This window comes from Ziziphus jujuba, chromosome 3, assembly GCF_031755915.1.
Source record: "Ziziphus jujuba cultivar Dongzao chromosome 3, ASM3175591v1".
NCBI classification, from domain to species: Eukaryota; Viridiplantae; Streptophyta; class Magnoliopsida; order Rosales; family Rhamnaceae; genus Ziziphus; species Ziziphus jujuba.
Window position 1 is genome coordinate 8,583,012 of NC_083381.1, and position 27,629 is coordinate 8,610,640.

Genomic DNA, 27,629 nt, shown 5'->3' on the forward strand with positions numbered 1-27,629 from the left:
TTCGTGAAGATTCAGGCATTGAACGCTTGTAACATATGCTGTAGATAGAAACATGAACATATGCCAGAATCTTACTAGCTAATAGGTTTTTGAGGTTGCTTAAGAGAGAGAGAGAGAGAGAGGGAGAGAGAGAGAGAGAGAGAGAGAGAGAGAAAGAAAAAAAGGTTGTTGGGGGCATGTAAAATGGATGTTTAGAGATCTAAAAGAGTACACATAATAATTGTGTGTGTGTGTGTGAGTGTTTTTTATTTTTTTTAATATTACAACTTTGGGGGATGGACATGCAGGTATAGTTCTAGTAATTTATTATTGAACCAAATCAATACACATAATATTTATGTTGATGAGATAAAAAATAAAAAATAAATAAATAAAACTTTGAGACAATTAAAAGATAATACATATAATTGGAGATATAAACATTTTTCTACCGAAATAATTAGCTATTTCACTCATAGAGAAAATTAAACGCCAGATTGTGTGATCCAAATAGCGGCAAACTTTTTGAAAAGAAAAATGTAAAAGGTTTTCTATTGTTTGTCTTGATTCAAAAGGATTACGTTTCTTTTTCAAAAGTAGACTAATTTGTCCTTAGATTCTCTCCTCGTGGATCACATGTTGGAGCTTTTTGGCAATCCCTTTAGATATCCTCTGGACATAAGAAGGAAAAAAGGCAAAAGGAGTTCAATTATTTATCCTTTGATAAAACAACACATATAACACTTATCCGTCCTTCATTTGACAAAGATGATGGAAAATATAAGGATGGATGAAAAAGTAAAGGGATGGAAAAGTTTATTTTATCCTCGTTCTTGTTTGGTTTGGCATGATGAAAATAACTATACATCCTTTGTTTTGTATAGATGGAAGAAATGCAAGGAACGAAAACTTTAATTGGTAGACCAATTTAATCATTATTTTACGAACACAAGCTTTTTTTTTTCTTTTTTTTTTTTTAAACTGATATATATAACATATATATATATATATATTTTTATAAAATCAGATATTCTTAATTTTACTCAAATTCTTTTTTTTTTAATACAAATTGGATATTCTTAACTTTATATCTAAAATTTTTTTTTTAACATACACCTTTTTTATATTTTGATAAATTAGATAATATTAATTTTACTTGGTTCCATTTGACCAGTCCAAAGATATAATAAAATTAGATTTTTACTAAATTTTCTATTTATCAAATAGGATTTGAGAGTAATGTTGTAGGTACTAAGAATTCTACCAAGATATTTTAGCAATGCCAAGTGATCTATTATTATTTTATTGATTAAAATATTAACAATATAATAATGCCAAAGCTATCAAATATATATTTACCAGAAAATTTGGCAAATAGTGTTGTAATATTTGATTCATTAATTAATTTATTTATTTATCAATTTAAAGATTCACTAACCCATATTTTAGTTGTATGATTATATTAACCAATAATATATTAATACATATCATTTTAATTGTCTTCTATAAGCATTTTGATACGTATAACATTATTGAAATATTAATATAACCTATATATGAGTATTGAATTTTTTATGAAAAAAAATGTAACCAAATATAAGCTAATGATATATTATTACTTAGCAAATATCTTGATAGATTTTTTAATATTTCAAAAAGAGAAAAACAGTAATATTATTGGCACCAAGTTGTTTACTAACTCATTTGCTACGTATGTGGCATAATGATACATGAAACCAAGGCAAGGCTCTTGATACTGGCTCTTAATACCGTTATATCGATCGTTGCCAAAGAAACTTCATTAGATCAAAAATACAAAAAATTGTTTGAAGATTTCAATTGCAAATTATTAAATATAAGACGTGAAATGCAACTTTTCCAAACTAAGGTATAAAAGTACATTTCACCCAAATGAATATAACGACATTTGGTTTTCTTTTTTGTATGGCACCTATTATGCATGGGAAGAAATTAAGTTGACTTTTGTGAAGATTCAGGCATTGAACGCTTATAACCGTAGCTAGAATACATGAACATATACCAAACTCTTACTGGCTAATAAAGGTTGTTAGGGTTGCTTAATAGAGAGAGAGGAAAAAAAAAAAAAAAAAAAGGAAAAAGGTTGTTGGGTGAGTGTAAAACGGATGTTTAGAGATCTAAAAGAGTACACATAATAATTGTCTGTTCTTTTTTTTTTTTTTTTTTAATTACAACTTTGGGGGATGAACATGTAGGTGTACTTCTTGTAATTTAATATTGAACCACATCTAAAATTACACATAATATTTATGTTGATGAGATACAAAATAAAAAATAAATAAATAAAAACTTCGAGACAATTAAAAGATAATACATATAATTGGAGATATAAACATTTTTCTACCAAAATAATTAGCTATTCCACTCATAGAGAAAATTAAACACCAGATTGTGTGACCCAAATAGTGGCGAACATTTTGAAAAGAAAACAATAAAAGTTTTTCTATTGTTTGTCTTGATTCAAAGGTGACTATAAAGAAGTATTTGTTTGATAACCAGGATTATATTTCTTTTTCAAAATTAGACTAATTTGTCCTTAGATTCTCTCCTTGTGGAGCACATTTTGAGCTTTTTGGCAATCCCTGTAGATATCCTTTGATAAAATAACACATATAACACTTATCCCTCCTTCAATTGACAGAGATGATGGGAAATAGGAAGGGTGGAAAAAGAAGGATGGATGAAAAAGTAAAGGGATGGAAAAGTTTGTACTTATCCTTCTTGTTGTTTGGTTTGGCATGATGAAAGTGATTTTGCATCCTTTGTTTTGTATAGAAGGGAGAAATGTAAGGAAATAAAACTTTAATTGTTAGACCAATTTAATTATTATTTTTCAAACACAAGCTTTTTTTTTTTTTTTAAGTTAATATATATATATATATATATATATATATATATTTATAAAATCAGATATTCTTAATTTTACTCAATTTGTTTTTTTATATATATAAATTGGATATTCTTAATTTTATATTTATATATTTTTGATAAATTAGATATTCTTAATTTTACTTGGTCCCATTTGACTAGTCCAAGATATAATTAAAAAACTAAAACGAAAAGAAAACAAAAAGAACTTGATTTGAAAAAATAATAAGAAAGAAGAAAATGAAAATGAAAATACTAGGTAAAAAAATAAAAATGCATGAGTAAACAGAAAATAAAAAAACTTATGTTAAAATAAAGAAAATTAATAAAAGAATAGTTAAATGAAAATGTATAAAAATAGAAAATGTAGGGAAAATAAAGGGAATTGCATATGAAAGATGTTATTACATGCATTTGTTCACATTTATAAGTAGTTTTTTGCATTTGTTCACATGCAATTTCCGTTTCTTTAAAACGTCTTAGAATTATTACATGCATCCTTTCCTCTAGAGTCAAACATGAACAGTACTAATATCTCCAATTTTAACATGAATAGAATTATTATTACTTGTTATTTGCTTCTTTACATTTTGCATCTAATAGATACACGAATTGTTTGAGATTAATAGATTGACACAAGGTCGCTAGATATCGGTTGGTTAAGAAAAATTCAATACTAAATAATTAAGTAACTGTTCATTAATAGAATAATCACCGCCAGCAAAAATAAAAAATAAAAAAACCTAATTGGATTAAAATTTTAGAAATTTATTATTTAAATTGAAATGTTTTAAATTTGAAAGTTGAAAATGTAATTTTCTCACTAGAAAATACTAGAATGTAACATGACAGACTAAATGCCATAGAAGAGACATAGTAACATGACAGACTAAATGCCATAGAAGAGACATAGTAAATGGGAATAAGAATGCATAAAAATTATTTGACAAAAAGGACAAACTAATGCCACTATCAAAATTATGAATGCATTCTTGTCCTTAAATGATCGGTATTATAATTCAAAACAACATCTTTCCTTAAGTAGAATATTTATTTTTGTACTTATAGTCTCTCTTTATTTTTATATAAATTATCTTTTAAATATTTTGAATAGGAACTTGTGATACATTGAATTAAATTCATATAATTTTGCAATAAAAGTAAATTGACCTCGCTGTATTTAAAAAACCAAAACCAACTTTAAATATTTAAAAGTTAATGCAAAGAGTCTATTAAAGATCTTGTCTAAAAACACTAGCTTTTATAGAAAAAAAAAAAAAAAAAAAGGGACAAATAAAGAGTCTTTAAAATGCTCCCAGCGGCAAACTTTTTTGAAAAGAAAACAGTAGAAAGTTTTTATAATGTTTGTCTTATTCGATTCAAAGGTGAATATAAAATAAGTATTTGTTAAATAACAAATTAAGGATTAAATTTCTTTTTCAAAATTGATTAATTTGTCCCTTAGATTCTTCCCTTATGGACCACGCGTTGGAGCTTCCTAGCGATGACATTCAATATCCTTTGGGACATTAAAAAAATAAAAAAATAAAAAAATAAAAAAATAAAAAATAAAAAATAAAAAGAAGACAAAAAAGAGTTCAATTATTTATCCTTTGATAAAACAACAAATATAATGATATAACACTTATCTTCAAGGTTGGTATGTGGATAACCCAACGATACAAAACTATTGTTTTCTCCATCAACTTCTCTAGTTCCAATCTCCCCACATTTATTAATATTACCCAAAAAAAAAAAAAAAAAAACGCTGCTTCATATTTTTCAAATGCAAACTTCTAATCAAATTATGTTTTGATCACATTGGTAAAATCATTAGCAGATTCATTTTTTTATTTTTATTTTTTGCAATCTAAAATTCGCTGGCAACAATAGTTGATCATGAGGTCAAGCAAATTCTGTCATAGTTGCATCTGTTCATAAAATGCAATTTTGGTTTACTCCATCAACAATAAAAACCATTATTTTCTGTATCAAATGATCTGAGTTTTAATCTTCCCACATCTACTAGTATTACCAAAATAAAAAACATTTATTTGTATTTTTTTAATGTAAATTTCTAGTCAAATTATGTTTTGATCACATTGGCAAAATCATTGGCAGATTTCATTTTATTTTAATTTTTTGCAATCTAAAATTCGTTGGCAACATTAATAGTTCGTGAGGTCAAGCAAATTTTATCAAAGTTGCATTTGTTCACAAAATGCAATTTCGGTTTTCTCTAAACTTCTTAGAATTATCCCACGCATCTTTTCCTGTACAACCAAACATAAATATTACGCTTGTATGTCTCCAATTTTAATACTTTATTTTCAGGTATTCCATGGATATCATCACTATCATTATTATTACTTGTGATTTGTTTCTCCACATTAAATTTTGCATCATACAGATTCACCATTTGCTCGAAAGATTAATAGATACTGACACAAGGTCGGTATTTAGTTATTGATTTAGAAAAATTCAAAACTAAATAACTAAATAACTGGTCATTAATAGGGGCCTAGATCTTCTATTTGTTTTTCTTTTATCCTTGTGTATGCTTGTTTGTTTTAATACTGGATAGATTAATCAATGTTGGCCAAAAAATCTAATTGGACCAAATGCAAAAAGTTGAAATTTATAATCCTAAATTGGGATGCTTTGAATTTGAAAATCACAACTACAACTTCCCATACTAGAGAATACTACAAAGTAATTAATTCTTTAAAACATAAATTATGAGTTCCCAAAGCCAAATTAATCGACTCATCATAGGTAAATGCTGTGAAAGAGATATAGTGTGTAACAACTTGCACCAAAATACCCCTGTTATACAATTTGACAAGGTTTGACCAAGTTTGACCAGGTATGACCAAGTTTGACCAAGTGAACAGTATGTGGAGCTAAGTTGACTTTTTCTATGGATAAGATTTTTGGTTTGACTGATATACCATTGTGTAGAGCTCTTCGATACAAGTTCATAGATTGGCGGCATGCTAACTTTTGGGTTACAAATAAAAAATTATGGTTTTGTAAAGTTTTAAATATCAGTTTTATGTTAGTATCTAAACCAGTCCCAAAATTTCATCTGTTAGTGACCCAAGACTTTATATAAATGCGAGAAAGTGTGCCTAGCTAGAAATAAGTTCCAAAATACCCATTTTCTCACCCAAATACAAAAAAATTTCTCTCCAGACCCACAGACTCGAACTGGGTCGTTTCAAAACCCTTTTACGCCTAATTGGTTCATTGCCATTTTTCCCTCCGGCCACCCTTCTTATGCATGCATTGGACAACCTCCTTACCCACCTTGAGACAACCTTGCAGGCCAAACTGCTGGTGGACGCACCTGGATAAGCCGTTTGAAGCAGGTGGCGGTCGTTTGGCGTTCTCCTGCTGTTTGCAGTTTTTTGGCCATTTCAGGCCAGCTCATAGACCTTTCCCACCATTTTTGGACCATCTGAGCTCATTTCCATAGTTATTTGTCCAGATTTCTCACCGTTTGAGAGATACAATAACGGGGAGTTCGGCCGAAACTTCAACCGAGTTTTTTCGACGACCGGAGGATCCTTTGGACCGAGATGAGCATATTGATGGGTTCCTTGTCTCTTGGGCTTTCCGTAGATATAAAGTTTGTGAATTTTGAAGGTTGTTTGATAAATTTTCCATGTTTGGGTCAATTAGTTAATTTTCGGATAAATTTGGACTGTGTTTGGACAAAATTGGTTAAATTGGAATTGGATTAGTAAAATTAGATATTATTAGGACCCATTAGAAGGTTCAATTTTGAAGGATTAGTCTTTGAGTGAAAAGCCCCAATTTTGGATATCGGGTTCTAAAGGTACGCAGTATAATTGGACCGTTCGGTGTCCAATTTATGAAATTTTTTTAGCGGTATAAATTATTTTAAGACATTTGAATCATACAAGTGTCTTTAATTTGGTTATTGGAGTTTGAGAAATATTTTATTTATATTACAAACACTCGTATTGAGTCTGAAGACGGTCCTGTAGGGGAGCAGGAGCGAGCATCTGTAGTATTGTGATGGTTATATTATTTTTTAAATGTTTTGGGTATATAGTATAATATATATGTGCTTCGAATATTTTATATGTATACAATTTGATTGATATGTTTGGTTTATGCATATATAAATATTTGATTTTTGTTTATATATGTGTTATCATTTTATGTGACGTTTAACATTATTTTAAATAGTTTTTAATTCTAATGAGTTCATAAATGGACTTTGGTATTTAAATATCTTAGAAATTAAATTGAGGTTTTAAATCATTTTGGAAGTTATTTGAATGAGAAAACAGATTGAACATCATATGATTTTAACCATGTTCAAATATTTTATAATTTTATGTGCTTAAAATTGGTTTATAGTGAATATATTTCATCGTGGTATTTCTGGTTTAGCATGAAATGATGATTTGAAATTTTTTGAAATATTTAAATAAGCGGTTAAATTTGAATATTAAATTATTATTTATGATACAGTATTGTTGGAAAAGTATATATAATCTTACAAGATTGTTTTAAGGATACGGTATTAGTTATTTTTAATTGATGTACCATATAGTGTCAGAGTTTCGGTTTAGTATCATATTATAGCATGCTAGGTTTGCCACAATACCATGATGTTGGTTTCATCCAATGATTTATTATTGCCATGGACTGTGAGGTTGGGTTTAAGTGACGGTTTAATATTGCCACGGTGCCGTGAGGTTGGATTCACCCAACGGTTTATTATTGCCACAGACTGTGAGGTCGGGTTTATTCGATAGTTTGTTATTACCACGATACCGTGAGGTTGGGTTCATCCCATAGGTTATTTATTACCATGGATCGTGAGGTTGGGTACGTCCCGACGGTTTATTATTTTCCACGATGCCTTCGTATATTAACGATCGTGAGGTGGGTATATCCCATGGTACAGTTTGGTATATCAAATTGTACATTATATATGTTTTGAATACATTGATGGTTTTCAAATATTGTGGTTATTACTGCACTTTCATAATAATTTTATGGAATTGCGTTTATAATATTTACGCTTAATTTTTACATCTTGATTAAGGTATTTTATAATATTATATTGATTATTCACTTTATACCTTTTGAGTATCCATTTCATGATATTGAATTGAGGTACAAGTTTGGGTTTTGTGAAATGATTTTTAAACAGAGAACTTTTCAAACGAGTGGAATGAAAGGTGTTAAGAGAAAGATTTTATGGAAATAAATTATTATATTTCTATTATATTATGTCACTCACTGAGATTTCTTTATCTCACATTTTATTGTTTTTAATCTGTTCCCCTAGTTTCAGGCAATTAGTAGCAGTCTACCTCGCGCACAGCCTATTACTTTGTTCCTTCCACAATAGCAGCAATATTATCTTTTTTTTTATTGTACCTTTATCTTTCTGGACATCGTTTATTTCTTATTTATACTACTAAACTTTGTTAACACTCTTAGAATGCTCTGATTTAAATATTGGACTCAATAGAGACCATATTACTATGGGAGTAGTTATGGCTTATGGTACAATAGGTCGATTGTGGACTTTGTGCTGTTATGGATTTATTTATATTTATATATTGAGGTATTATTAGTAATGCATGTGTTCGTTGTCCACGTTTTAAGGTGAGGTTCCATTGGATATTCTCTACAGATTATCCGGTGGAACTTCACTAGGTAGGACCACTCGGAAGATCCTAGGAGTGTTCCCGGAGCGAGTCCTATCATAGTAAATGGGATAAAAATGAATAAAAATTATTTGACAAAAAATGGCCAAACTAGGCCGCTTTTCTTTTCTTTTCTTTTTTTTTTTTCCCCGATAGTTTTCCAGAAACCTAGTTGATTTGCTTCTAAACCCATATTATACTAATCCGAATCGAAATTAAGTTTAAATTATAATGGTCACCTTGATCCCTAATCAACTTGTTATTAGAAACCTTGGTATATGATGAAGACGATGCAGTAGGTGATGGATCTCCTATTGATAAGTCAAACTAAAACACTCAATCTCTATTCGGTGTTTTAGGTGTTTAAAGAGGGCAAAGAGAATTCTTTCTCACAAATAAATTTTTGTATATTAATCTAAGCTACTGTTCCATTAAAAAATAAGCCTTTAAATATGCTAAATTTATAAGAATTCAAACCTTAAATCAATTAGGTTAAAACTGGCCAATAGAAAAATAACAATGATGTGGCTGAATTTTATGTCCTTTTCCTAATCTAATTTGTATTAATTAATTTTTTAATTTTGAAATAGGAATTAATTAATTTATGATCAAAATATTATAATATCAACCTTTCTAAATTAATTTGTCCAGCAAATAATTAAATAAAAACCAAAATAAAATATTATTTCCTAAAACAAAAGTCAAATTTTAAATTTGGAAAATAGTTGATTAGTCTGCCAATATGCTATGTAGGATTTCAAATAGGATTGTAACTGGTTCAAATTTTTAGAAAAAGTAGTTAGTTTAGGCTCCAAATCAGATCCAATATGTTATGTAGGATTCCAAATAGGATTATAACTGGTTCCCACATGTTACCATTGATTGGAATGATCAAAACTTGCTTGAAATGCAAATAAAGTCCTTTCAAAAGCCAAAACCACCGAAACCGGCCATGTTGAAGCTTGTGTGCATTTGGTCATGCTTGAGAACCTTTGCTTCTGTCTTGGCATGATTTCATGGCCTCTTGATGAGCTCAATCTCATTCATAAGCTAACAAACCCGTCCCTTGCTGCCCAAAGTCTATAGATGCTTCAAAATAGCTTCCTGGGTCCATTTCTGCCTTCACAACTTGGATACTTAACATGGCCTTAGAATCTTTGGGTATAACCATACCTTCTTGAGATTTAATAACACCTTGAATAAATCTAACCAGATTATCCTTAAACTTCTTAGCTTGTACTCTAGTAATTGGTCTGGTCTTCAATTGCACAGGATTAGCACCCTAGTGGGTTGTAGGTTGTGCGCGTATAGGCAGATTCTCATTAAGTTTTTCCCCCACGATAAATTTCTTTATGGTCAGCCATTCGTACATGTTATTCTTGTTTCACCCTTGCACTAGATGTACCATTGTGGTTAAGATCCTCCAACACAAAACAGGAGGGAAAAAAAATTCAATAAAGGTCTCATTAGTTTTATAAAACTAAGAAAGATTATATTAAATTTTATTGCATAGTAGGCATATATTAGACATAAGAAAGAGAAAAAGATTGACAATGAGAAGGAAGGGTGGAGTTTCCAGTGTGTAATAACAAAACCTATGCCATAATAATAGTATCATTAGAACCTTTGTAGGGTTGAGAAATTGAAAAATTATTGATGTCAATGGTAAAAGATGGGATGCAATGGATTCCATGAGCTAGTCAGATGAGCACTAATTATTTCTCTTGGTAGTGTAATTTTCCATTAGTGAAAAGAAGAAGAATCTCCTTCAACATAACATTGTTAGACAAAATATCCAAGCTTATTAAGACCCTCGTAGGGTTGAGAAATAGAGAGATTATTCATGTCTAATGTAATAGATGGGAGGCAGTGAATTACATAATCCAGATGGGGTAGCATTAATTATTAACTTTTTAACTATAGGTCCAAATTAAGAGTGCCATCTATCCATAGACTCGTATCGACGAACACTACATAGTATAGGAGTCAATGTCAAAATCCATATAAATAAAAAGTCAACTCCGAGCTTGCCAATCAATCCGGATCGCAACTTGTTTTAACCATAACTTTCTACTCTTAATTCCTTTGGCATACTATAGTGCATGAACTCATGTCGATGAGTATTTTACCATGGTTCCTCAATCAACACAAAATTCCTCTCACAGTAAAAAGTCAACCATGGACCTATTTGGTCAACCTTGATCAACCCTAGTCAAAAATTCAAATTAGAGGCATTTTCTTGGATCGGGTGTTACAGCGGGCCCATCCATTGTTCGATTTACCTCAAGATTCATCTCATGCAGAACTCAATATGAGGAGTAACCCTAACATATTATATGAGTGATTTGGGACTTTCTTAGCGCACTCTCTAATAATCATCTCCTTGAATTAAAGACCAACCCCTTTATATTGACAATCCTTTCATGCCATTTCATAGGTCTCCACCATAGGAGGCACTCACTGCATTACCATGGAGCTTTCATGGAGGAGGCCAACCTCGACATGTAATTTCTATCATCAAGTTTCCATCAAAGTCCACCGAATGGTGCCCATCCACCATTCAATTCATCTCGAGGTTTATCATGTGCATACAAATGGTTTTGCCTAGGCCATGGCTTTGATTACATCTGTTAAGGCTTACGGTTGTACTTAAAAGATTAACCTAATACGGTGAATAATACAACCCTCTTATATACCATTTAGGATCCCTATGATTTACGAGTGTGGGACTTGGGGAATGTGTTCGTACACTCTTTAACAAACAGGAGCTACAATCTTTTTAAACTTGGATCTAAGACCATTAATGAAATATGAAACATTTTCATCATCCCCAATGGGATACACAATAATAGGTAGCTCATATACTAAGCCGACTTTAGGCCTCACAAGAAGTTTTAATGGAGGCCTGAAGCTTGACATAGATGGATGAAGAGAGGAAATTATTCCATGAAACAATAACTTGTCTTGGTGCATCTAGAAAAGATAATCAGCATTTCAAATAGTAGTTCCATTAACGATGATTGTTGGTGATTAGCATGGCTTGGAACCACATCAAGATATCCAAGCATATCATAGAAGTGAGAAAGAGAATCAAATTGTACCTTCCAGGTAAGGAAATTTGATTTCTGAGTTTGATAGGAAGTTGAGAAGCATTAAAAGATATGAGCTGGTTACCATTTGTGACTGTGGCAGATGAAACAAAAGTTACCACTGGGGTTGATTAGATGGAAGAAGAGCTATCACTTTCAACCATGATTTAAACATAAAGAAGAGAAAGAAAACTAAAAAAAAAGTTCTAAATCTAGACTCATTGGAATAAGAGATGCTTTGATACCATAAGAAGATTATTGCTTATTGTGATATCCATTGAAAAAGAATAATTTTATTCGTATAGCTATACATGTTTACAAAGGATATATATACCATAGCATAGGATTTTAATAATAAAAAAAATGTTCTATTGGGAAAATACCATATGTAGTTATGAATAAATCTTAATCCAACCAAATTAACCAAACATAAAGGAGAGATTGCAACATAAATGGAACCCAAGCACACTACCAACTAAAATCTAGAAAAAGAGACAATAAACACAAATAAAGAGAGAAAGGAACAAACACAGTGAACGCAGTAGAGCAGCACCTACACGACAAGTACCATGACTCTCAAGCTTTTGTCTCTGAAAGCAAAAAGTTCAACATTAGATAGGGGATAGAGCTGTGACCCTCAATGAATAGTACCACAACTTTGACCAGCCAACATTAAAAAGCCTCAACTCTCTAGATAGAGAGCCCTAGCTTTGAGGATAGCACCCCAGCTCTCTAGATAGAGAGCCCCTGCTTTTGAGGTTCTATCTTTTAAGCCTTCTTCAGTTCATTCCAATGCTTTCCAACTCCTTTCGCTTCCTCCTTCAATTCATTGCACATCTCATAGCATTCCATCAAGCCTGTATCCATGAATTTAGAGTCGTAAACAACATATTCTATAGAGTCTTTGTACATAAGGTAAGAAGCTATAAAGTAGGAGGAGGCAATCTGATATTGCTCATGACTGATGGGATTGGAATTGCTTGAAGTTATTTCATTAGTAGAGACGTAGCTGATAGCTTCTCAAAAGCATACTTCATAGTTGCCCAAGACTCTAGATTTGGATTTAGACATGAAAATGCTAGCTTTGCAATGCAGACCACTTGGTCTGCTATTTGCCTTTTTGGAAGTGAGAGACGTTGGTCCAGTATATCCATAAGCAGAACTTGATCATCAGCAGCAGGGGATGGCAAAGTTAGCAGAGATGAAAGGAGATCTCCTGGATGCTTTGCCATGATCTACTTGTATGCAACTTCAAACGAAATTAATGGTCAGAGATTGAAATAAATAAGCTACATATGCCAATGCTTTTTGTCAAGTACATGCATGTAAAGTGGTTAAAGACTGAAATAAATGAAATATAGGATTAGAGAAAACAAAGACTCTTGCTTTGGAAATTAGTGTATGATAACAACTTGACCATTCTAACTAGGAAAGCAGTGTAGAGCATGCCTACTGTGGTTCTCTTAATTCGTTCTTAATAGAAGAAACATTAAATATTTTAAGTACAGATTTGCAAGCGAATATGAATTGCACAAATCTCTGCCATACCTTAGCATAAAAATCATATGGATTGAATAAAGGGGCATAGTTAGTTTTTGCTTTTGCTCTTTTTTTTTTTTTTGGTTTGATTCTCTCTCTTTGGTTTTTGTTTATGGTTTTTACTTTCCCTAAGGAACGGTTCAGTTATTGTTTGCTAAAGTAGAAGTGTAATTTCCATTTCTAAAGCTTTAGGATTTAACAAAACATGAGCATGAGATTCCCTGACTATCAAAAATTACCAACAGATATGCATTGTAGTTTACCACACAATTAAACCTACTTTGTTGCAAAATTTACTTGGCGCTGAGTGTGCAAATCTATTGTGAATCTTTAATCTTATTACATAAATTTCTTAAATTTATGTTGTTAAATTGTCACTACCAGATTTGACTGCTATGCAAGTTAAACGCTCTGTTTTGTCCTGTTTTAGCAAAACAAAGAGTCTCTGATTTACCACAATTACAATTTTTATTTTATTTTATTCTATTACTGTTTGTATTTTTTACTTTTTTTTTTATTTTTATTTTTTTCACTTCAGAGCATGTATAAAACAAAACTGTAGAAAAATCCTTGTACCCAATTGATAAACATTTTACAGTAAGAGTGATCTATTAGGCAACGAGTAATGACCAGTCACACCATGTTCAAATGATCGAATTGATGGGTTTGTTTAAGCTTTCTTTTTGAATGTCTAGTCCAAAAACATTGAACTGCATTAAGTTTAACACATATTTGTTCTACTAAACTTGAAATACTCCGGTCCAAAGCTACATTCTAAACTCAACTTGCATGTTCCAAATAACACATGAAGTATTACACACCAAAAATAGAGATAATATACATGCAAAAATAAAAATAAAAAAATAATAAATAATAAACAAAAAACAGAAGTATTGATATATACTTCTGTTGGAGCACATGTTGGAGCTTTTTGGCAATCCCTTTAGATATCCTCTGGACATAAAACAACACATATAACACTTATCCCTCCTTCATTTAACAGAGATGATGGAAAAAATAAGGATGGATGAAAAAGTAAAGGGGTGGAAAAGTTTATATTTATCCTCCTTCTTGTTTGGTTTGGCATGATGAAAGTAACTTTGCATCCTTTGTTTTGTAAAGATGGGAGAAATGTAAGGAAAGAAAACTTTAATTGTTAGACCAATTTAATCATTATTTTACAAACACAAGCTTTTTTTTTTTTTTTAAACTAATATATATACATATATATTTATAAAATTAGACATTCTTAATTTTATTCAAATTCTTTTTTTTATATATAAATTGGATATTCTTAACTTTATATTGAAATTTTTTTTGTAACAAACACCTGTTTTATATTTTTGATAAATTAGATAATATTAATTTTACTTGGTTCCATTTCACCAGTCCAAAGATATAATTTAAAAAAATGAAAAGAAAACAAAAAGAACTTGATTTTAAAAAATGATAATGAGAAGAAAACCAAAATGAAAGTACTAGATAAAAAGATAAAAATGCATGAGTAAACAAAAAATAAAAAAACTTAAGTTAAAATAAAAAAAATTATTAAAAAAAGAGTTAAATAAAAATGCATAAAAATAGAAAATGTGGGGAAAATAAAATATTCTATACAATCTTTGTACATAAGGTAAGAAGCTATAAAGCAGGAGCTGACAATTTGATACTGCTCATTACTGATGGGATTAGGACTAGTGGAAGATATTTCCTTAGTAATGATGAAGTTGATAGCTTTTCAAAAGCGTACTTCATAATTGGCTGAGACTTTGGATTTGGATTTAGACATGAAAATGCTAGCTTTGTGATAAAGACCACTTGGTCTGCTATTTGCTTTCTTGGAAGTGAGAGACGTTGGTCCAATTTATTCATAAGCAGAACTTGATCATCAGCATTAGGGTACGGTGAAGTTGGCAGAGATAAAAGGAGATCTCCTAGATGCTTTGCCATGATCTCTTCCAAACTTGACTGAAATAAATGAAATATAGGATTAGAGACTTCTTGCTTTGGAAATTAGTGTATGATAACAACTTGACCATTGTAACTAGGAAAGCAGTGCAGCTACAGAGTATGCCCACTGTGGTTCTCTTAATTCATTCTGAATAGAAGAAACATTAAATATTTTAAGTACAGATTTTCAAGGATTGAATAAAGGGGCATAGCTATTTTTTGCTTTTGCTCTCTCTCTCTCTCTCTCTCTCTCTCTCTCTCTCTCTCTCTCTCTCTCTCTCTCTTCTCTGGTTTCTGTTTACGGTTTTTACTTTCCCGAAGGAATGGTTCAGTTATTGTTTGCTAAAGTAGAAGTGTCATTTCCATTTCTAAAACTTTAGGATTTAACAAAACATGAGCATGAGATTCCCTGACTATCGAAAATCACCAACAGATATGCATTGTAGTTTACCATACAATTAAACCTACTTTGTTGCAAAATTTACTTGACGCTGAGTGTGCAAACCTATTGTGAATCTTTAATCTTATTGCATAAATTTCATACATTTATGTTGTTAAATTGTCACTAGCAGATTTGACTGCTATGCAAGTTAAAAGCTCTGTATTATCCTGTTTTAGCAAAACAAAGAGTCTCTGCTATACCACAATTATCATTTTTATTTTATTTTATTCTTTTACCGTTTTTATTTTTACTTTTTTTATTTTTATTTTTCACTGCAAAACATGTATAAAACCAATTCTAGTAAAATCCTTTTACCCGATCGATAAACATTTTACAGTAAGAGTGATCTACAAGGCAATGAGTAATGACAAGTCACACCGTGTTCAAATGATCGAATTGATGGGTTTGTTTAAGCTTTCTTTTTGAATTTCTAGTCCAAAAACATTGAACTGCAATAAGTTTAACACACATTTGTTCTGCTAAACTTGAAATACTTCCGTCCAAAGCTACATCCTAAACTCGACTTGCATGTTCCAAATAACACAAGGAGTATTCTACACCAAAAATAGAGATAATATACATGCAAAATATAAAAATTAAAAAATCAAAAAATTAAAAATTAAAAATAATAAACAAAAAACAGAAGTATTGATAATATACATATATTTTTGGATTGCAATAATGATAAACATATATTTTTGGATTGCAATAATGATAAACATATATGAAGAATATGATGGCATATTACCACATTTGACTGCTAGTGGTAGACTATCAATGCTCTGTTTTGATGCAAATTTTATTCTTGTAGGGCTTTGATTTACTACTTCTGGCCATAACTTTATAAACTTGCAATAGCTTGAGGGATATTTGTTCCATTAGATAACCTCTTATTGGAGGTTTGTCTAGAGTTATAGTAATTATACACTTGTGAATTAATACTTGAAACAGTGTTATTTTGCTTTATAATAATCTAGAGTGAATTATAGTCACGAGTGAAACGGTCTGTTTGGCTTTTTCTTTCTCTTTTTACCCCCATAATATCAACTGTTATATATTTATCTAGTTTAATATTTCTGCCTTTGATTGTGATATGTATTTTTGCAGCTTTATGTAGTTATGTCATTATATGCCAAAACTCTGGTTGTCTTTTAGTTCTAAGCTATCAGCTATTGTGGATTAATGCTGATTTTAATTGATAGCCACGCAAATAAAAAAATAAAAAGTAAAAGTGGCAGGGTGAATGTCTATTTTGCTCAATATGAGTCAATTCTTAAGTACTGCCTATTATTGTTTGGTTCAAAATCTCAAATTATTAATTCAATTTAAAATATTCAAATATACTCAAGTATAAATGTGCTATATAAGAAACTAACAATTTGCTATTAAAGATGTTGATAATTAATTTAAGAATTAGATAGTAATGGTCTAAAACAGGTAAAGAAAACATGAGGGGAAAAGGGTACCATGCATGGGGCTTTAGGATAGTATATACAAAATACTTTTTACTGTAGTTTTTCGAATAAACTATTTAAAAGACTCACTAAGACATGACACAGCGGAGAAAAAGTTCCTAAATTAACATAAAAACATGGAGAATATGGTACACGGAAACATTCCAACAATTTTGAAGTCTAATAAGATGAGAGGGGTTCAAAAGGTACTGCAGCAATGTGATGGTAGAGAGAGGCATGATAACAAAGTTGGCTGAGATAGTGGACTTGGCTGCAGAAAACCAAATGTTAGCTTTGAGAAGACAACTTTTTCTGCTATTTGAGGTATCCAAGGTGAGAAGCGGTGATTCAATAAACCCGTAAGAAGAAACTGATGAACATCAGATCCCCTGGATGCTTTCCTATATCCAAACAAATCATTAAACCATGACACATATAAAGCTAAAAGAAAGAGATAAGGAATCTTCAACACAATGACAGAGGGAAAGAAAAGTCATGCAATTGCTAACACACAACATGAAACGAGGAAAAATTGCAACCATTCAGGGCGTCTAAGTCGGGAGATCAAACAGCTGCTTCAATGTAATTGTACTAAGAGGCTTTGATAATGATGTAAATGCTAAGTTGATAGGTTCATAGACGCTTCATAGTTGGCCGAGATTGAGGTCTTGGTTGAACACATGTAAATGCCAAGTTGACAACGGAGACAACTTTCTCTGCTACTTCGTTCTCTGGAGGTGAGAGGTGATGAACAGCTGGTATTGACGATGGTGCTGATAGATATAGTATGAGATCTGCTGGATGCTTTCACAAAATCAGTTCTAATATTACAACTTCAAAGCTGTACACATCACACTTCTCGTTTACCTCCATCGTGTAAGCAAGCTCTGATGAAACATAATGCATTTAAGTTAATATGTTTCAATAATGAGATCAGTTTTGCCGACTATTAAGACATAATATGACCAAGTCATTGTATATCTTACCGAGCAAGAAATGAAAAACAACATTTTGACTAATGAAGAATAACAGAGTTGAAAACAATTTATATTGTTTTATGGACAATAAAAACAAGGAGACATTGCCGCTGTTTAGGATGCCCATGTTGGAGGCTCCGATAAGGAAGGTAATGGAGCTGACAGCTTCTAAGATACTTGCTTCATAGCTGGTCAAGACTCTGGAATTGGCTGCAGGCATGCAAATGCTAGCTATGCAATGGGGGCCACTCAGTTTGGTATTTTACTACTTGGAGGGGAGAGACGCCTATACAGTACATCCATAAGTACAGCAACAGCAGCCAGTAATGATGATGGGAACACAGATGATATGAGGTCTCCAACATGCTTTCCCCCAGTCACTTCCTATGTTATAACAGAGATCACTTTTCTGTTTTACTTCCATTGATCTTCAAAGAAATATGAGTTTGACTTAATATTTTCCAACTATGAGATAAAAACTAAGGTAATATATGCCAATTGTTAATAAATCAATTATATTTTTCTGGTCACTCTCATTAAATTAAACTGTATACATCCTCTTCTATTTATGTATTTAGAGGCCTTAAAGTGCATACAAAAGATGGGATAATAGTTAAGGTTAATCTCTTTATGTCTACTAAATATGCACAAAGTATCTGCCTACTAGTTTCTCATACCTCATCAAGATATCTGTTAATAACTGTTATGGAATACATACCAATTTGATTACCCGATTCCTGCAAACAAAGTCCAATTTGATGAGTCTAATATGAATATTTAAGAGGTGCTTGTTCCATCCTGAACGCGAATTTTTCTTCTTGTGTTTTGAGTTTTGATCACCCCTTTTTCGACATTTTCTAGACAACTGTGCTGTATAAGGGAATGCTGCTCCAGTTGAAGGATAGCTAGCAAAGGTTATTAGATCGAACTCTAGTGTGATACAGAAATGATCTTGTAGGAGTCAAGAGTGTTCTGACATTTTTTTATCATAAAGAACACAAACAGGAAGTAAAGGAGAGCAGCAATGGTAGTAAGAACTGTATATCTTATTGATGTATTGAATCATCATATAAATACATAAAGTCAGGTACAGCATATAAGCATAAAAATAATAAAGCTACGCATAGGTTGTCACAGATATGTGTGAGAATAGAATCCGTTATGAGCCATTGTGCCCCCTCAAAATTTGGGGTCTCTGAGCAAATTTTGTAGAGATTACAGAATGATAGATCTTATTTATTTATTTATTTCCATTCTAATGCAGCTTCAGAAACTCTAGGAATAATATAATGACAAATCTAGGTATATTAAACAACCTAATATGTGTCTAAAAACAATTTACCATGCAAATAAAAAAAAGAAAAGCGAAAGTGATAAGGTCAATATCAGACTATTCTTAAGCATTGCCTATAACTGTCTAGCCGTCATTTGATATAAAATCTCAAATTATTAATTGAGTTTAGAATACATATATGCATACTCTCAACTGAAAATGTGCTATAGGAAACTAACAAATTTGCTATCGAAGTTCTCATGCACCTTTTTCCTATCATCGTTCTGTGCTGCAAAGAAAGCACTGCCTTGTATTGTCTAGCTGTCATCTGATTTAAAATCTAAAATTATTAATTTAGTTTGGTAAACTAACAAATTTTCTGTTAAAGATATTGATAATAAATTTAAGAATCCGCATCTATGAAAGGTAAAAGTAAAAGAAAAACAAGACAACCAGTGCTTTGACAAAGGGATGAAAATGCTTGAGGATTAGCACTAAGCAAAAATATGGAATACACAAGCATAGTTCACTAGAAAGAAAACATACTAATGTAGTTTCTCCAGGGAACAATTAAAAACTAAATTTGTTGACTCACTAAGACATGACTAGCTTAACAGAGAAAAAAATCCTAAATTATAACAAACACGTAGATAAATATGACAAAAGGAAACATTAAATATTGCAAATAATCTCGAAGTCTAATAAGTTTAAGGGTTCAAAAGGTACTACAACAATATTATTGTACAGAGGGGCTCAAACTTGGATGTTACAGAAGTTGGCTAAGATCGTGCACTTGGCTGGTAGATTGGAGGTGATTCAATAACAGCTGGTGATGATGAAGATGATGATGTTGATAGAGACAAGATCAGGTCCCTTGGATGCTTTCCTATATTCAAATCAATCAAAGAAAAAAAGAAAAAAGAAAAAGAAAGACACATTATGAATTCTTCAGAATAGAACAAGAAAGTGAGGATTTTAAGCAAAAGGTATAACAGAAAGCAAGAGACATTGAACATAGTGACAGAGTGAAAGTTAAACTACACACAACAAGAAACAAGGAAGGATTGCAAGCGTTCAGGATGTCCAAGTTGGGGGATCAAGCAGCTGCTTCAATGTTATAACATCAAGAGGCTCTGATAAAGATGGTAGCGGAGTTGTTAGCTTATCAGCTACTTGCTTCATAGTTGGCCGAGCCTGTGGACTTGGTTGCAGACATGCAAATGCTATGTTCACAATGGAGACAACTTTCTCAGCCACTTGCCCTGTTGGAGGTGAGAGGCGCTCATCCAATAAATCCTTGAGCAGAATTTGATGAACAGCTGGTGTTGATGATGAGGATGCTGATGCTGACAAAGACAATATGAGATCTCCTGGATGTTTTCCCATGATCAGTTCCAGTGTTAAAACTCCAAAGCTGTAGACGTCGCACTTTTCATTTACTTCCATTGTGTAAGCAAGCTCTGATCCAAAGAAACACATTTAAGTTAATATTATATTCAGTAATATATTTCTATATTAAACTTTGTCTTCTCTCGTTCAATTAATTATCATTTCAGGTCAAGTATAGGAAAAGAACTTATTATGTTCTCAACTTCTCCTGGTCTCATCAAGTAAATCTTTCTTCAATAGATGAAATAATAGGTGAAACTTTGTTTTAAACAAAAAGGATAAGAATATATTAGCTTCGAAATTGATTTGTATAACAAATAATTCAGCTATAGATTGACAAGTAGTAAAGCTGCAGAATGCATCTATCCATTCCAGAATAGAAGAAAGTCTAAATTTGATTGGCTTATGTACATTGACTTGCAAAAAAATATAGCATAATGATTAAAATGCTTTTTGTTTTGTTTTGTTTTGTTTTTTTTTTTTTTTTTTTTTTTTTTTTTTGGGTTAAATGTAATGATTATCTGGTTACTAAATATCACCATACGTGCATTCTAAATTATAAAATGAAAGCCACTTTGATAGAAGAATTACCTGGGGCTGAGTATCCAAAGGTTCCTTCAAATGGAGTCCAATTTGACGACTCTGGATCTAAAGTTACAGCAGAACCAAAGTCAGAAATGTGAGCTTCATATTCATCATAAAGAGAACATTCTTACTTGATATGTCTCTATGAATTAAAGCAGGACAACATTCATAGTGCATATAGGACAAGGCATTGGCTAAATCTTTCACAACATTTAACCTCTTGGTCCACTTCAACTCCAATGCCTTAACATTATCGCTTAATATATTGGCTAAGCTCCCCCTATCCATGAATTCATACACCAAATATGAGTGTCTTGTATGTGAACAAAATCCATAAAGCTTAATGATATTTCGGTGGCGTGCTCCTGTCAACACATTAGTCTCACTATTGAATGCTTCCTTACCAGCCACTCCTCCATTCTCATGGAATTTCTTCACGGCAACAACTTGACCTGTTGACAGCAATGCTTTATAGACACTTCCAAATCTTCCAACTCCAATGCAATATTCAGAGCTAAAATTCTCCGTGGCTTCAACTATTTCTTCATGTACTTTTCTCCCATTATGGCTACATGCTTGAAAGAAAGTTGCAGTCATTTGTGCTTGTGGTTGCTCATCCAAATTCCTTTCTCTTTTTTTGCGAATAAACAATATTCCAACAACGATAACTAATAGAAATAGAGTGCAAGATATACATACTATGACTAAAAATATTGTAGCTCCACTGTTATTCCTCTTATGCACGGGGCAAGGCTTCAAACTAGTGTTGCTGCCACACAAACCTTTATTATGTTGCAATGCTTCAACTGGGGCCTCATTGAAGGCTTTGATGTTTGGGAGAGGACCTTCCAACAAATTGTAGGATATATCCACAGATGTCAAGCTTATCATGTCTTTGAATGTGGATGGTATTGAGCCTGACAGCTTGTTGTGAGAAAGGTTAAATGTTTCTAGCTTATCCAAATGTCCAAGCTTTAAAGGCAACTCTCCAAAAAGCATATTGCTACTCAGATCAAGATTTTGAAGGAAGTGCAGATTCCCAATTTGAAAGGGAATATTTCCATTGAATATGTTATAGCTCAAGTTCAAATGGAGTAGTTTTGAACACTGTTCCATATGTCTAGGAATTGGCCCATTCAATTTGTTGGAAGCAAGGTCAAGCATTTGAAGGTCAGCTAACATTCCAATTTCTTCAGGAACAGTGCTCGAAAGGGAATTATTGCTGAGCTTGAGAATGAATAACTTTTTCAATTGTCCTAATTCCTTAGGAATCTTCCCTACTAGAAGATTGGAGGAAATGTCAAGTTTATGCAACTGAGTAGCTTTCCCAAGTTCATGAGGCAGCCCACCAGTAACGTTATTGTTAGAGATGTTGAGAGTAGTGAGCTTTGGATACTGTCCCCAGTTTCTTGGAAGTTTCCCAAAAAACTTGTTCATGCTTAAGTCCATGTAATACAAGTTTGGGTATGTTCCCAGCACTTCGAACATATTTCCAGCTAGTTGATTCCTTTTAAGTGAAAGAAAGATTAATGAACTACAGTTTCTCAAGCTTTTTGGAATGGAACCTCTAAATTGATTATAACTTGCTGCGAGCCATCTAAGCCTTCCACCAAGACAAATATTATCTGGAAGATATCCTGACAAGAAATTGTAGCTTATTTGGAAGAAATCCAAATTTGTAAGGTTGTTTAGCTCAGGAGGAATCGATCCTGTAAAGCTGTTATTGAAAAGACTGATGTTGACAAGGGATGTAAGGTTACCAATGGATGCAGGAATTGAGCCACTAAGATGATTTAAATACAAATGAAGACAAGCAAGAGATTTAAGTTGTCCAATGGATACAGGAACTGAGCCAGTGAGATGGTTATCAAACAAAGTAAGATTAACAAGAGATTTAAGCTTTCCAATCTCATGGGGGATAGATCCAGTTATTTTGTTTCTAGAAAGAGTCAAATCGATTAAGTTGCTCAAGTTTCCAATGGACAAAGGAATTGAACCTGAAAAATTGTTATTATATGCATAGAGCACCTCAAGAGACACCAACATGCCTATTTCAGGTGGTATAAAGCCGTTTAAGTAATTGTCAGAAATAGCAAGGAAACGTAAATTTTTCAAATGGCATATTTGGTATGGAATGTTCCCAGAAAGATGATTTCTATCCAGAAAAAGATTAACGAGAGATTTAGATTGTCCAATGGACATAGGAATTGAGCCAATAAGGTAGTTATTAGCCACACTGAGCAAAGTGAGAGATTGAAGATGTCCAATCTCAGGAGGGATGGATCCGGTGAGATAGTTGCTACTAAGATCCAACTTTGTTAAGTTGGTCAAGTTTACAATGGACAAAGGAATTGAACCTGAAAAGTTGTTATTATATGCATGCAACTCCTCAAGAGACTCCAACATGCCTATTTCAGGTGGTATAGCGCCATTCAAATAATTTTTAGGCACTGCAAGGTAACGTAAACTTGTCAAAAGCCTTATTGCTGATGGAAGGTTACCAGAGAGATGATTGGACCCCATATCAAGGTAAATGAGTTTGGAAAGGTTGCTTATGTGGGAGGGAATACTTCCATAAAGGGAGTTGTTAGATATATTAAACTTGAGTAAGTTGGGAAACGAGGAGAAGTTGAAGTTTCGAAGCGTACCTTTAAGATTAGAGCTTGGAAGGTCAATCTCGATGATACTTCCAAACTTGTTGCAAACGATCCCAACCCACTTGCAGGGGCTACGAGAAGAATTAGCGAAAGCAGAGGTGGAATTGAGACGCCACGAGGGGAGAAGAGAATGAGATGGGTTAATATGAAGGCTCTCCTTCCATTTCATAAGGGCCTCAGCTTCTCTACTTGTATCTGAAGAAGAGTTAGAGGAGCAAAGAAACAGTAGAGTGATGATGATGGTAAAGAAGAAAAAGTTTAGTTGCCGTACAACAACCTTGTCAAAGAGATGTTTTCCAAGAACGGTTGCCATGGAGTTGATCACGAGTTAGAGTTTGCACTTTGATAAACTAGAAAAGATCGGCTTGGAAAGCCTTGCCTTTGTTTCGTGTATATATATATAGAGTTTGTGATTATACAGGTTAAAAACTTTACTATATGAAATGCCCATTATTCCATAAGGAATGTAAATAATTATTAAGAGATATTTTATCTAAAAAAATTATATTAAATATAATAGATGCTCTTATTCATTTATTTATTTATTTATTGATAAATTAATTTATTTAGTTAAAAGGTTCTTTTGCACCAATGGACAATTTAATCTGATTTTTAGTTCCTATATATATTTTTATTTTTATATATTTTGGAAAATTTTATCATGTCAAATAGTTTCTTCAAAAGTTTTGTTCTGGTGAAAGTGAACCCGATATGAAAAAAATAATAATAAATAATTTAATTTTACCCACCAAGAAAATGAAAAAAGAAAAAAAAAACTAGTTCTTTTATTTTATTTTTTTAACTTTTTGTTTTTAATGTTTTTCTTTCATATTTGACTCTCTCTCTTTCTATCTCTCTCTCTCTCTCTCTTTCTTTTTCTTCGATTGTCGGTTTTGCTACTTTTTTAGTGTTCATTATATTTTAGTACTTTTAATTTTTGCAATTTTGTAATGTAGGCTCTCATTTTCTAATAATTACAAATTAAATTGTGAATTTATAATTTATTGTAAGTTGGATCATTTACACTGTTGACTAATTAGGTAGTAACAATTATGTTACGTAAATTGTATATGCGATATTAAAGTGTAATTTCTTAAACAAAGAGTATTATTAAAGTCCAAAATTTTAAAACTAGAGTTTATGTGTGTTGGGATAAATACGTATAAATAACTTATAATTTAAAATTTTGCACTTTTGTACTGTTTAATTTGAAAATTAATGCATTTAAATATCCGTCATGTGACCTATTTATTCATGATACGGTTGTTAATCATTGTTAGTCAAAAAACATGATCCAATTTAATTGCAAATTACTGCTGATTTTCATTTTTTTGGCTCTAAATAATTGATTTTTCATATTGATTAGTGAACCTTCAGCCTCTAACGTACATATTTTTGCCCAATCACTATCCCATGTACAGTTGTTGGATTATTACTTTTGCCCACATCAGGTAGTAGTGCTACAGACAAACCGGACGTGACACGTCGCTCTATTCTTTTGCTAACGACAAAGAAATTTATAAGAATTTGTTTGTGAAAATGAGTTATCTAATTATCAACCAATAAAGATTAGCATAAACAAAACAGACAATAAAAACAAACAGGGGACTATCGAAATCCAAAATAGTAAACATCTGTTACATATGTTGCAGTGTAAAAGTTACAAACCCATAAACAAGGACAAAAATAAACAAGCAAAAGATTATAAATATAGCATATGAGGTTGTATTGATAATCCTACAATTGTTCCCAAAATTATGGGGCATGTTTTTGTAAAGTTCTATAAATAGAGCATATCATGTTTTACTGATATTAATTAAGAATTTTAAATCATGAGTGCAAATATTTGCATTTCTCTATCTTCTTTTCAACTTCCTATTCCTAGACCTTTTCACTTTGTTTGGATGTAAGATTTTCAAAAACATATAATAACAAATCAATTATAGAGAAACCAAAAATTATATTGAATCCACCATCAGTAAAATAAACAGAAAAAAAAAAACTCTTTAACTTTTCAGTTGTAAGTCCTATTTGAAAAATATCAAAATTTAGAGGAAAATTAATTTTTAGGATTTTACTTTTCAAAAATTAATTTTCTATGAATTAATTTTCTTCTTATTCTAAGAAAATTATGATTTACAAGTAATTAAAATTAATTTTGTGTTATAAGTTAAGGAAAAATTAGTAGTTTTTTTTTATAAATAAAATCTTTAAAATAGTTTAATTTTCAATTATTCTTAAAATGTATCTCCATAAATAGGAAGAGCTCTCATATATAGGTAGGAATTTAATTGCTTGAGCTCACACTTTCCATCTTAAATAAATATCTAAATACAGAAAAATTGTCACTTTTCTCAAAAAATAAAAAAAAAAAGATTCTTACTAACTTTTCTATTTACCAAATGGGATATGAGAGTAATGCTATAGGTACTAAGAATTCTACCAAGTTATTTAGCAATGACAAGTGATCAATTATTATTTTATTGGTTAAAACATTTACAGTATAATAATGCCAAAGTTATCAAATCTATATTCACCAAAAAATTTGGCAAATAATGTTCTAATATTTGATTATTTAATTAATTTATTTATTTATCAATTTAAAAGTTTATTTATCCATAGTTTAGTTATATGATTATATCAATCAATAAGATATCAATACGTATCAGTTTAATTGTTTTCTATAAACATTTTGATGCCTATAATGTCAGGACCTGTCCAGAATTCCTTCCCCGGAACCCTAGACAGCCCTGATCCCAGGGAAACCCTACTGGACCCTCAAACGGAAAATCCGACAGAGCCTCCCCTAAGGGATTTACTTACCACAAATTACCTGCACAGAAAACACACTTCTATACTCATCCCCTTATTCCTCCCACAAACTACAAACTGATTCCACAAATTTCAGCACTTCTCAAAAGCAACAACAGTCCAGTGCATAAATAAAACAGAATATCCCAATAGTATACAGAGCTTTAAGAAGTGCTAAACAACAGAAATACAACAAAGCTGAAAGAAATAATACACTGAAATGAAAGAGTACAAAGAAACTTCTCGAAACACAACAGCAGCGGAAACTTGGTTCGCTCCAGGAGAACGTCTACCACTACTTGCACCTAAGGGAACGGAATTTAAGAGTGTGAGATGCTAATCATCTCCGTGAGTAACCCGAACTACTGAACACCTTTTTGTGATAATAAAAATAATAGTAATAGCAATTAAAGAATAGAACAAATACCAACAATTAATAAATAAATAATAATAACTTTTGAAAAATAATGATTTCCCTCAAAACTCTCACCAATCGCTCCGTTTGAAATGTTCCATTTTTAAAACATTTTCGCAAAACCCAATGTACATACCTCCCAAAAATCAAGGGATTAAATAATTTAACAACAACAATTAAATAAATGCATACCCCAAATATATAATTAAAATGTAATAAATTATAATAAATAATTTTGAACACCTTTGGGGTTTAAACCATTATTTGCAATTTACAATTTACACCGACAATTACACCTGACGTACCACACCATATACCGGTGATGCCCTCCGATACCCAGCGTCCCGAGCACCGACTGGCGGGAGGTTAAAGAGAGAAACCTGCAGCGGTCACTTCGGCGTCCCGACAGTACCAACTGCTAAAAAACCATCACCCGGCCAAGGAGGGGGGCGGCTGTGGCCAATAACAA

General features: G+C 31.8%; 1 protein-coding gene and 1 pseudogene across 1 annotated transcript in view; both read right to left on the reverse strand.

Moving 5' to 3' along the window:
* Positions 1-12,903, reverse strand: part of LOC125423169 (probable leucine-rich repeat receptor-like protein kinase At1g35710) — a 27,235-nt gene extending 14,332 nt beyond the window's left edge. The window contains exons 1-2 of the mRNA XM_048476786.2: positions 12,715-12,903; positions 12,201-12,261 (exon numbers count right to left, since the gene is read on the reverse strand). Of these exons, the coding sequence (XP_048332743.2) occupies positions 12,201-12,261; positions 12,715-12,903 (250 nt within the window). The remainder of the gene's footprint in view (positions 1-12,200; positions 12,262-12,714) is intronic.
* A 4,171-nt stretch (positions 12,904-17,074) lies between these two features.
* LOC107422140 (MDIS1-interacting receptor like kinase 2-like) lies at positions 17,075-24,337 on the reverse strand (annotated as a pseudogene).
* Between the last annotated feature and the right edge of the window lie 3,292 nt (positions 24,338-27,629).